Source organism: Eurosta solidaginis, chromosome 3 (assembly GCF_040869045.1).
Source record: "Eurosta solidaginis isolate ZX-2024a chromosome 3, ASM4086904v1, whole genome shotgun sequence".
Lineage (NCBI taxonomy): Eukaryota > Metazoa > Arthropoda > Insecta > Diptera > Tephritidae > Eurosta > Eurosta solidaginis.
Window position 1 is genome coordinate 19,621,695 of NC_090321.1, and position 12,193 is coordinate 19,633,887.

The 12,193-nt window shown below is 37.6% G+C and overlaps 1 protein-coding gene across 1 annotated transcript; it reads left to right on the forward strand.

Annotated features, from left to right (window-relative positions):
* Nucleotides 1-1,477: 1,477 nt before the first annotated feature.
* LOC137243432 (uncharacterized) lies at nucleotides 1,478-5,636 on the forward strand. Its single transcript, XM_067771202.1, has 2 exons — nucleotides 1,478-1,552; nucleotides 4,576-5,636. Exons 1-2 carry the CDS (start codon nucleotides 1,538-1,540, stop codon nucleotides 5,494-5,496), a joined length of 936 nt encoding a protein of 311 aa, XP_067627303.1. The 5' UTR covers nucleotides 1,478-1,537; the 3' UTR covers nucleotides 5,497-5,636.
* The last annotated feature ends 6,557 nt before the right edge of the window (nucleotides 5,637-12,193 follow it).

Below are 12,193 nucleotides of genomic sequence, written 5' to 3' on the forward strand. Positions count from 1 at the left end.
GCTTTTTTCTTCCTGAAAAGGCGTCTCGCTTCCCTTTTCAACGCACGATAGCGTTCACACACTCCTCTTGTCGCGCTCGCTTTTAACGTAGCCCTGTAGGCAGCGTCTTTTCTTTCGGTTGCAACGCGGCATTCTTCATCATACCAGTTGTTTTTTCGTGGCCGCCGGTAACCAATTTTTTCCTCGGCGGCAGTATGAAGTGCTTTGGAGATATGCTCCCACTACTCCTGTATTCCTTCAGGATGAGTTGTGCCCTCAGAGAGCAGGTGTGAGAGTCGAGTTGCGAAATCATTGGCAGTCTGTTGTGATTGAAGCTTTTCGACGTCTAGCTTTCCTTGTGTTTTTTGTTCCTTGTTTTTAGCCGCGTTGAGGCTGGTGCGTATTTTGGCTGCAACGAGATAATGGTCCGAATCGATGTTAGGTCCTCGGATCGTTCGCACATCTAAAACACTGGAGGCATGCCGTCCGTCTATCACAACGTGATCGATCTGATTGCGAGTATTTCGATCAGGAGACAGCCATGTAGCTTGATGTATCTTTTTATGCATGAACCTCGTGCTTGATATGACCGTGTTTCGAGCACCGGCAAAGTCAATCAGCCTCAGTCCGTTAGGAGAAGTTTCATTGTGTAGGCTGAACTTTCCGACTGTAGGGCCAAAAACACCTTCTTTGCCCACCCTGGCGTTAAAGTCGCCAAATATAAATTGATTCACTAATAATATCTCCTTTCCTACCAACTTTCCAATCAATCCAAGTAACATGCGCTGCACTTTTTTATTTTTACTTCTCATACATATTTTTGCAATTTCTATGTCAAAATTTAAAAATCAAAGTTTAGCAAGAATATATCTTTATATAAGTAGACATTTTTCGCTAATTTTTGTCCATTTATATAAAGGAAGTGCTTACAATTTTTTTATTTTATTTTTATTTTAATTCTTACTTATGTATATTTTTTCTGACTAATATTACGTGACAACCCTGCAAGCGTTTTATATAGAAAAAATTCCATGTGCGAATTTCTGTTCCACACGTACTTACGTCCGTCCTTATTCGTACATATGGAGTATATGAAATTAATATTCATCAGGGTTCGCAGCGAGGATGTTGCCGTATTCAGTTGTGTATTGGATGCAGTTTTTTTTATTTATTTGTTTCAACTTTGTTTATAGTAATTGTCGGTGCGTGCATGTAAAATAATTTAATTTGCGCATGCGTATATCCCACCCTTTTATTGTTTGTTGACATCATCAACATTGCAGAGAACATTATGCATAGCACCTTAGCACAGTTTAGTGGATTCGCACAGTTGGGACGTGCCTAAAATTTAAATTAGAAATATTGTATGATTTTTGCTAAACTGATAATTTTTATATTTTTGCACTGAATACAATATTTTATAACGCAAACATATTCATTTTTGTTATTTGTTTACTATATTTGATATTGCATTTTTTTAGTATAAAAATGTGTAATATTTTGTTAAGCGTAATCAGTTGTTGTTAATAATTGTTGTGTTGCGGTTTGAATAAAAAAAATGTCGTATTTACTTGTTAGTAAAATATACTTTTACTTTTAATTTTTTTCGTCACTTTGTAGCTATGTATATTTTGTGGAAGTTGCAGAAAAAATATAATAACACAGTTCAGAGTTTGTGCATTTGTTATAGCAAACGTTGCTATAGATAGTATGAGCTACGGATCGTGAACAAGTTTTTTTTTTAATTTCCTTTTTTATATTTTATTTGGTACTGCAAGTTGCTGATTTGCTACTTAGAGTTGGAAAAAAATACTTCAGTTTGATGTTGCGTATTTGTAATGACGTAGCAAATGCATAGTCGTATATTTTGTTCTTGTATTGTGCAAATAAATACAATAGTTTGCAAATGCAATGATGCTATACCATTTGCACAAAATCCTGAACATCCCTAATGAACATCCTAATAGCCAAACAAGTGAAAAATTATAACGAGTGTAGATAATTTCAGGGCATACATTTTTTTAAAACTTTGCGCTGTACAATTTAATTGAGAAACGAACACAATGGACAGACTTCAAGCCCCCCAGAGGGTTAGGGGGCTTAGAATATACCCGAGGCAGGTATGACTGTCGTAAGAGGCGACTAAAATACCAAACTGATTCAAGGGGTTGTGTAGCGCAACCCTTTCAAGGTGTTGCCAGCGCAAAATATAGCCTCTCCAACCCAATTGTCAAACTAACATACCCGTGGCGAGTCCTGTTAATTTAACAGCGAAGGCTCTGGCGGCCCCAAGTTCCTCATGGATCTAGGGGGTGGGAGAGCGGAATGGCCTTCAAGGTTTCATATGGTCATAATAAATCGTTCCCGAGATGGTCGGGCTGGTGCCTTAATGGTGCTTGGGTACCGGAACGTACCGGATCTGCATCCGGCAAAGGACCACCAACATCGATAACACTCCCCAAGGCCTTCGGGGAGTGTCCTTATCGCTACAACAACAATAATAACAATAACAGAATTCAAGCTTTCGGTTAGAGATTCAGTCGGTTAACCGGATTCCGGATAATTGGTAGAAATCTTTGCCAGATTCGGACATCCTGTCGGTGTAAGAGAGAGAAAGAAGAGAGTTCTCTCAAAATAAATATCTTGCTTACCATTTTTAAGGAAAGACGATGGATCATACCAAGAGAGTACAGTATTGGCATGGCGGAACCATACAAGGTGGCAGCACGGCGACATACATACAAAAATAAATACAAATTCCATGTATTTGGCTTTTGTAAATCGATGGAATAACGTCAAAATCGTACTACACCCCGGAAGTTGAAGTGTCAAATCATATTAAAAAAGTACCAATTAGCTGATTTCCGACGGTCACCTGTTCCTGGTTCCGCCATGCAGTATAGGTAGTGAGGTCAAATATGATTAAATGGACAATGGAAGGTTGCTTTCAAATTAATGGAAGGAGTAAGGTCTGCAGTATACTGCGCTGATCCACAAAAAATATATCCTACACGCTGCCAGATCACTGTAATACTTTTCAGGTGGAAGTGGTAGCCGTGAGTAAAGCAGTAGAAATACTGGGGGAAAAAAGGTTTAAATTGCAGCCGCGCCAATTTTTACATTGACAAACAAACAGCAAATAAGGCAATACTCTTTAATAGTACAACATTTTAAAGTAAGTTAGAGTGAAATCAATCCCAGGAAAGAATCGGAACAGAGACAAGTATACATCTATATTGAGTCTCTGGGTATGTGCGCTCGCCAGGCTAAGACTCCAGCTATAAGAAGTGATACAGTTATTAGATCTAGAAGCAGAAAATATCATAAGTCCTAGAAAGCTTCCGCCAAAGGGGCGGAATTATTTTATAACATAGTTCCTGATTTGGCATAGTGTTTTCTCAGTTAAGTCGTGTAGCAAATTTCTGGCAATACTATGGACTCATTCTGTCTATGTCAGGTCCACACGGACCGGCCAGTGGAACCTTACCTAAATTAACCACACGAATTCCCAGGTGTGGATGGATATTCCCAGTGTTGCTACAAAAACCTGCTCGCTTTGTAATGTTCAATTGGAAGTGATAGGAGACGCTTTCTATGATATTGGAATTGAAGAGCATACGGGTATGGTCAGTTCTGTGGTCCAAAATGATTAACGCTGCACTGGGAACTTGTGAGGTCACAGTACAACCGTGGAAAGGGACTCATATGGTTTCGCGTTATTGAGAGCATACACTTCTAATTCAACACAAACGGGTTTAAAGCAGTGATCTACGCGGATGACGTAGTAGTTTAAAAATTACTTTTAGTACCGAGCACTGTTTTGGCGGAAGTCAGTTTAAGCGAACTACATAGAACACGTAAACGATAAAGCTCAAAAATGTGCTGTGAGCTATGAGCGATCACAGGTGCGATTAGATCATGCCCTCCGTGGTCTTCATAAAGGTTCCGTTAGGCTTCGGTAGTTGGGTCTCTCGAAAGATGGTATAAATGGACACGCGAGTACCGTGTTCAATGTAAATGGCTTCTTTTTCACTATAACAACGGAATATTGATATTTTCGACATACACAAACGAAAGATGAGCAGATCACTCACAGGAGGCATATAATGAATACAAATAGTAGCCGCAAAAAGGCTTTCATCTTCTTCTGCTCTTCAGATGTTTAGCACAGCGACGATAACATCAAGTCTTCTTGGTGTAGAGAGTGGGCAATTCGTCTGATATCCTAACATACAAGACAAGGAGATGATCAATTTCAGGTTTCTTGGAAAACACTTCCAGAGTTCAAGGATTTAATTCTAGGGGTCTTTTCATCTATATAAACACTTTGAGCATTCGTGTTCTGTTCATAATTTTGCGCTCACACATCCTTTTAGAAATAAGTCCTATGGACTTAAAGGAAATTGCATAGGTAAGGATTTTTTCATAATCCACGACCCTGGCTTGAGAGGTATATAGGCTAAGAGTTTTTTCAGTTCAACCATAATAAATATTCTACATGTAAGAAGGTTTTGCTATAGACATACGAGCTATATTATAATACCAAATCAAATCAAAAAATAATTGTAACTGAAATTCCTAAATTTCGCCCCACAGATTTTTGTAATTTCTGTTCTAAGCATCAGTTCGGCCAAAGCTGAAGCGCCCTATGCTGCCGCAGGTTGGCGTCCACAGCGCCCATTCAATTTGCCGAACGACTACTTAGCGCCAGCCCGTGATATTGAAAGACAACAACAACAATCAGCATATATTGTAGAAATTAATAAACAACGAGTCGATTTTGCTGGACAATTAGAAAATAGCAGACCAAGTGCGGCCAACACACGACCAGACAATGCATATCTGCCACCACATAAACAAAATCCTGATTTTTTCAAACAACAAAGGCCACCATATCAAAAACCAGCACCAAAATTTGTATTTCAAACGGTCGGGTCACGACCACAAAACCCACAAAAGACTAAAATTTTCCAAGTATTAAATACACAACAACCACGAGAATTTGGTGTGCTACAACAATCTGAAATTTCACAACCTGCAGCAACATATGGACCGCCAAGAGATGGACGAAAATTCATCATTAATTATCCAGATTCAAGCAGTGCAGAGCCACAACAGACGGATGACGAGCTGGATGAGGGTGCGCGTATAGCTATTGAAGCTCTAAATGAAGCTCAAGATGCTTACAATCGGCAACAAGCGGGTAATTTAGCTAATAATAATGATGATGATCAGGAGGGTGTCGCCGAAGCTGATGTTCAAGAGGTTGATGCTGATGGTGATAAAAGAACAAATGGCGGCTATCCCGCATCACGTGCTACGTATGGTCAATATTATATTCTAGGTCCCGATAAACGTTTCCAGCTGGTGCGTTTCACAACATCACAGAGTGAAGAGGAAGCGCAAAAGAATGGTGGATTTACTGCTAAATTGCGCTATATACCAGTGGGTGAAATCAATGATCCAGTATTTAAATATGACAGCCGTGGGCAGCTGGTGAGGATTTTTAAGAAATGAGCTGGAAATTTTTACCATAAACATAATAATAACATAATAAAATCTTGTAAATATATTTGTACAGCCAGACATAAAGAAATTAATTCCAAAAATAATTTAAATATTTTTTGTATAAATCAATATAATATGCTATTATTGAAGATCATGCTGTAACGAATTTAGTGAAATTCCGCTTATTTGAAGCCTTCTGCCAAACGTTCGAATCGCTAAACTGTTGAATAAATCACTCCAATATTCTGTATTACAAAATGATGTTTATTTGACAACTTTGGGAGTAGTACAATTATACTTCGCAACTAAAAGCGTGTTTAAATCAAACTGATTATTCATTCCTCAGCTTGCGCCGCTTTTATTTTCTCTGTTGTCTTGTCCCCATATTTCTCAAAAGGTTTCGTCGGTTCTCCTTCTAGAATCTCCTGCTAGGTTACCAGCTGTATGCGTGTGTATTTGTAGTTTATAACCTCTCGCATAGGATAGCCATATGTGTATGTATGCGTGAGTAACTACTTCGACTGACCACATGTGTGTGTGTAAAATATCTCTGCGTTACCTTGCATGTATGTGTGTAAATGATGATTGATGTATTCGTGTATATACGTGATGCTAATATTCGTCACAATACTAAAAATCGAATCGGGCAGATAAATTTAATCGAACCTAAAAAATGATTAAAATAAAATTAATTGTTAATTAATATCGCGGGTTCGAATCGAGCTCAAGGCCTAACAATAATTTTTTATCATTATTATTGTTATGATAAATTTTTTCTTAATTGAAAAAATTTTTAAATTAGAATAGAAGAAAGAAAAAATTTTAGACAACTGCCAAAGCTCGTTGTATAGATCCATTTTTTAAGAAAAAATTTATCATAACAATAATAATGATAAAAAATTATTGTTAGGCCTTGAGCTCGATTCGAACCCGCGATCTTAAAATCAGTAGGCCGATATAACAACAAAAATTGTTAATACATCCAAGAGCACGGGGAAAAAAGTGTCAATAAAATATGACACTATGGCAGCATTGCCAACAAACAAGTCCAATTTTCACAGCTATTCTGCAACAGATGTCGCAGTGTTGTGAATATCAATTGGCACGAACCAAAATAGAAGTAGGATTAATGAAGACAAACAAAAAACCGCTGTGGTGGCTGAATGGTTATAGCAGCGGCGCCTAAACGTTGCCGATGAAGGAATTTAGCAGTTCCCGAAATGGATCTATACAACGAGCTTTGGCAGTTGTCTAAAATTTTTTCTTTCTTCTATTCTAATTTAAAAATTTTTTCAATTAAGAAAAAATTTATCATAACAATAATAATGATAAAAAATTATTGTTAGGCCTTGAGCTCGATTCGAACCCGCGATCTTAAAATCAGTAGGCCGATATAACAACAAAAATTGTTAATTAATTAATTGTTAGTTAATCCCTTTTAAGCGGGTGAGGGGCTAAGAATATATCGGGGGTAGGGAATATCCTAAGAGGTGAACAAAATCCGAATCCGGGTTGCACTGGACGCACTGGTATTGGAACCTGCCACTTAAATTTCTGGCAAGGGTAAATAACGTGATACGTCTCCGATAAGATATAATTCCGCTGACGACGACATTGGTAAACGTTTAAGGAATGCGATTCTTCTACCTGAATTATCCGATCTCTTGCAGCAGGTACACCTTTAATGTCACTGTGAAGTCAAAGGCACACATCAACCCCATACAGGAAGCATGGCGAAAGGGCGATAGAACCCTGCGACGGCCATGAAAATGAGATTTCACCGCCAAATACTGTTATTATTACCGCAGAAACACCCCAGAAGTTTTAGGGAAGTCTTGCAGATGTTAAAAACACTTGCTGGACATAAATGCGGTATGCTTTGGTGCTACAACTGCCTGCCTCAGGAGCAATTTTTTGAATCCTTCGAAAAGTTAAGGCCTCTCCGGGTATATATTTTAAGCCCCTTAACAAGCTGGGTGCTGTGATCGAGCACCTCGACGTAATCTGCATCAAGGCGATGGGGACTCTTGTTATGAGAAACTAGAAGAGACAAGACTGCCCCCGGGGTCATCAAAATCCCTCTTGACGACATTAACGCCGGAGTGGACTAGAAAGAGGCCTTTTGTCCTAACTGGATAAGGCTGATTGACTTTACGCTGGCCCAAAGTACCAGGTTTTAGTAAAAAAAAGATATACCAAACTTCTTTCATTGGCGTTTAACTGGCTAAGCGATTTTGGCAGTTTCGTAACCAGTCATGAAAAAAATTTTTTTTGCGATAACTGGTGCCTACTAGAAGCACCAAAGATATTCAAGTCTTCCTCCACATGCCTCTACCAACTCAGTGGAGAAGCTTTCATTTTTTTGATTCCTAACCTAATCCAGAAATCCCAGAACTCAAGGGGCATTTGTTATGGCCAGTAATATCAATATCATCAGCTTGCGCCTGTAACTTTACGCTAATGGAACAGATTGTATCATCACGGTTTAGTTTCGCTGCTAGAATTATCTTCTCCGGCGTTAAGGTAAAGAAATCGCATGAAAGGGATTCGCCTTTACTGAAGCCTCGCTTGGTTTCGAATGGCTAGGGGTTGTCCTTCCAAATCCTTACGAAACTGATGGTGATACACAACGTCATTTGGCAGAGCCTCTAACTTCTCATCGCGCTGTTAAAGGCTGTTTTGAAGTCGAAAAAAGATGAAGAGTGTCGATTCTCTAATCGTTAGTCTTCTTCACGATTATCCAGGAGCAAAGTGAAGATCTGGTCAATAGTAGAGTTACCGTGAGAAATACTGATGGTTGAGCAGCTCGGCACGTAGTCCGTCGTTACTCGGACCTAACACAAAGCTTTTTTACTGACCAAATATCGACTCGGACCGTTTCTTTCTGGCAACCAAGCAAGCCAAGGATGGTTCCAGTTGGTCAGAAATTTTACCTGCACCTTGAGACCAATCTCAATGTTAACGTAGCCGATGAGTTTGCGCACATTTCTTTCCTGCTACTTACCGCTGCTGCGAGCGTTATAGACCTCTAGAGAGCTCGGCAAAAGACTGGTAGACGCAATTTTTGTAACTTTCATTAAAATGAAATAGTATATTAATTTTGTCACGAATCTCAAAATTGTAAGTTCTTAAAGGAAAAGAGATAGATCCACCAATAAGTATACCAAAATGATCAGGATGAAGAGTTGAGTTGATTTAGCCATGTCCGTCTGCCTGTTTATATGCAAACTAGTACCTCAATTTTTGCGATATCTTGACAAAATTTGGCGAGCGGGTATATTTAGGTGTCCGATTAGACATTTGTCGGAACCGTTCCGATCGGACGACTATAGCATATATCCCCCTAAACAACCGATTTTTCAGAATAGAGGATTTTTGTCATATCTTCCTCAATTTATCAGATTCAAACTTCACCACATGCTTTCGTATATTGCACTTATTGAGATCGGTCGAATATATATAGCATATATCCCCGCAGCCGATTATTCAGTTAAGAAGCTTTTTGTTACTTCTGCCCCATTTAAATAGTCAGAGGCTTCAAATTTCACCAAATACTTGAGATACGTCATATATTGTACAGACAAGTGATTCATGAATTTAAATCCTCGTACTAAGTCCCTACCTATTTTACTTCCTTTATATTAGGTAGGTTGAAAGTTTGTTCTCTTTTCACACAAATCTTGCAATCGATTTTTAAGTAACTTCTCATTGAGCTACAAACACGAAACCTCAGAGACAGGTTAAGACACCGTGACAAAGGAACAAAAGGAGAAAAAAATTTCGTCAGGTGGCGCACGGATCGAAAAAAATTATATAATAATTTTTGAATACGGTTTTTAAGTAATTTCTCGATGAGCTACAGGCTAAAAATTTAGAGCTTAATTCAGAAGTCGATGACAGCCGATGACACAATAGAAAAAGTTTCGCTAGGGGGCGCACAGACTCAAATATTAAAAAAATCAAACGGAATGGAGGGAATTTTGGGATTGATTTTTATGTAAGTTCTCATTGAGCTACAAGCGTAAAACTTAACAGATAGGTTAAGACACCACTTTTATATTTTTACTTCTCATAAATATTTTTGCAATTTCTATGCCAATATTTAAAAATCAAAGTTTAGCAAGAATATCTCTTTATATAAGGAGATATTTTTCGCTGCCTTTTGTCCATTTATATCAAGGAAGTGCTTAAAATTTGTATACTCAGTTGAGCAAAGCTCACAGAGTATATTAAGTTTGATTGGATAACGGTTTGTTGTACAGGTATAAAGGAATCGAGATAGATATAGACTTCCATATATCAAAATCAACAGTATCGAAAAAAAATTCGATTGAGCCATGTAAGTCCGTCCGTCCGTCCGTTAACACGATAACTTGAGTAACTTTTGAGGTATCTTGATGAAATTTGGTACGTCGGTTCCTGAGCACTCATCTCAGATCGCTATTTAAAACTAACGATATCGGACTATAACCACGCCCACTTTTTCGATATCGAAAATTTGGAAAAACCGAAAAAGTGCAATAATTCATTACCAAATACAGATAAAGCGATGAAACTTGGTAGGTGAGTTGAACTTATGACGCAGAATGGAAAATTAGTAAAATTTTGGACAATGGGCGTGGCACCGCCCACTTTTAAAAGAAGGTAATTTAAAATTTTGCAAGCTGTAATTTGGCAGTCGTTGAAGATATCATGATGAAATTTGGCAGGAACGTTACTCCTATTACTATATGTATGCTTAATAAAAATTAGCAAAATTTTTAAACAAATTTTTTTTAAAGTAAAATTTTAACAAAAAATTTAATACCTTTAGAGTATATAAGTAAATTATGTTAACATACAACTCCAGTAATGATATGGTACAACAAAATACAAAAATAAAAGAAAATTTCAAAATGAGCGCGGCTCCGCCCATTTTCATTTAATTTGTCTAGGATACTTTTAATGCCATAAGTCGAACAAAAATTTACCAATCCTTTTGAAATTTGGTAGGGGCATAGATTTTATGACGTTAACAGTTTTCTGTGAAAATGGGCGAAATCGGTTGAAGCCACGTCCAGTTTTTATACACAGTCGTCCGTCTGTCCTTCCGCATGGCCGTTAACACGGTAACTTGAGAAAAATCGACATATCTTTACTGAACTTGGTTCACGTACTTACTTGAACTCACTTTATCTTGGTATAAAAAATGAACGAAATTCGACTATGACAACGCCCACTTTTTCGATATCGAAAATTACGAAAAATGAAAAAAATGCCATAATTCTATACCAAAAACGAAAAAAGGGATGAAACATTGTAATTGGATTAGTTTATTTACGCGAAATGTAACTTTAGAAAACTTTGTAAAATGGTTGTGACACCTACCATATTAAGTAGAAGAAAATGAAAAAGTTCTGCAGGGCGAAATAAAAAACCCTTGAAATCTTGGCAGATATTACATATATAAATAAATTAGCGGTATCCAACAGATGATGTTCTGGGTCACCCTGGTCCACATTTTGGTCGATATCTGGAAAACGCCTTCACATATACAACTACCACCACTCCCTTTTAAAATCCTCATTAATACCTTTAATTTGATACCCATATCGTACAAACACATTCTAGAGTCACCCCTGGTCCGCCTTTATGGCGATATTTCGAAACGGCGTCCACCTGTAGAACTAAGGCCCACTCCCTTTTAAAATGTTCATTAACACCTTTCGTTTGATACCCATATCGTACAAACAAATTCTAGGGTCACCTCTGGTCCACCTTTATGGCGATATTTCGAAATGGCGTCCACCTGTAGAACTTAGGCTCACTCCTTTTTAAAATACTCATTAACACCTTTCGTTTGATACCCATATCGTACAAACAAATTCTAGGGTCACCTCTGGTTCACCTTTATGGCGATATCCCTAAATGGCGTCCACCTATAGAACTATGCCCACTCCCTCATAAAATACTCTTTAATGCCTTTCATTTGATACACATGTCATACAAACACATTCCAGGGTTTCCCTTTATGGTTTGCTGAACAATTAGTGAAGAAAAATTCAAAGTCCACGTATGCGATTTTTTTTTTCAAAAAGCTCCGTGGGCAGTTAATTATGTTTTACCTTTAAATAATTAATATTTTAAACGAATGCTTAGGGGCATACAAACATTAAGTAGGTAATTGTTTAAACAAAATTAAATACAGATAGCTTAATTAGTGTAATTAACATAAACTTTGCTAATTGTACAAATGCTTATTTGTACGTTAATTGTCTCACAAATCGGGGAGCTTTGCGTATGTTTGAATTTAGATCTATTTTCTTTTTGTTTTTGTTTGACGTTTACTGCCATTGACCCTTTTCTGTCTTCATTCGTAATGTAACTTCAAGTTCAACTTGACCAAAAACGTTACCCATCATCCCATCATCATAAAAATAATAGTATATTTAGGCCAGAAAAAAAAGGGTCTGCCAAGCGCTTGAATTTGACAGTTTGATTTTAATCTACGTTTAGTGGAATGTGAAAAACAAAAAAAAAAAGTGTAAGTTCAGCCTTGCACAGGATCATAGATTTCGCAACATTTTTAAGGGTACTCAGTACTTACGCACGTATTAAGATTATATATGTAAAAATTAATCTCTACTTAAGAAAATCATGCATTTAACAGTGCGACGAGGTTTAATAGTACAATGACTGGGTTTTATGAGCATAAGTTGACATAATT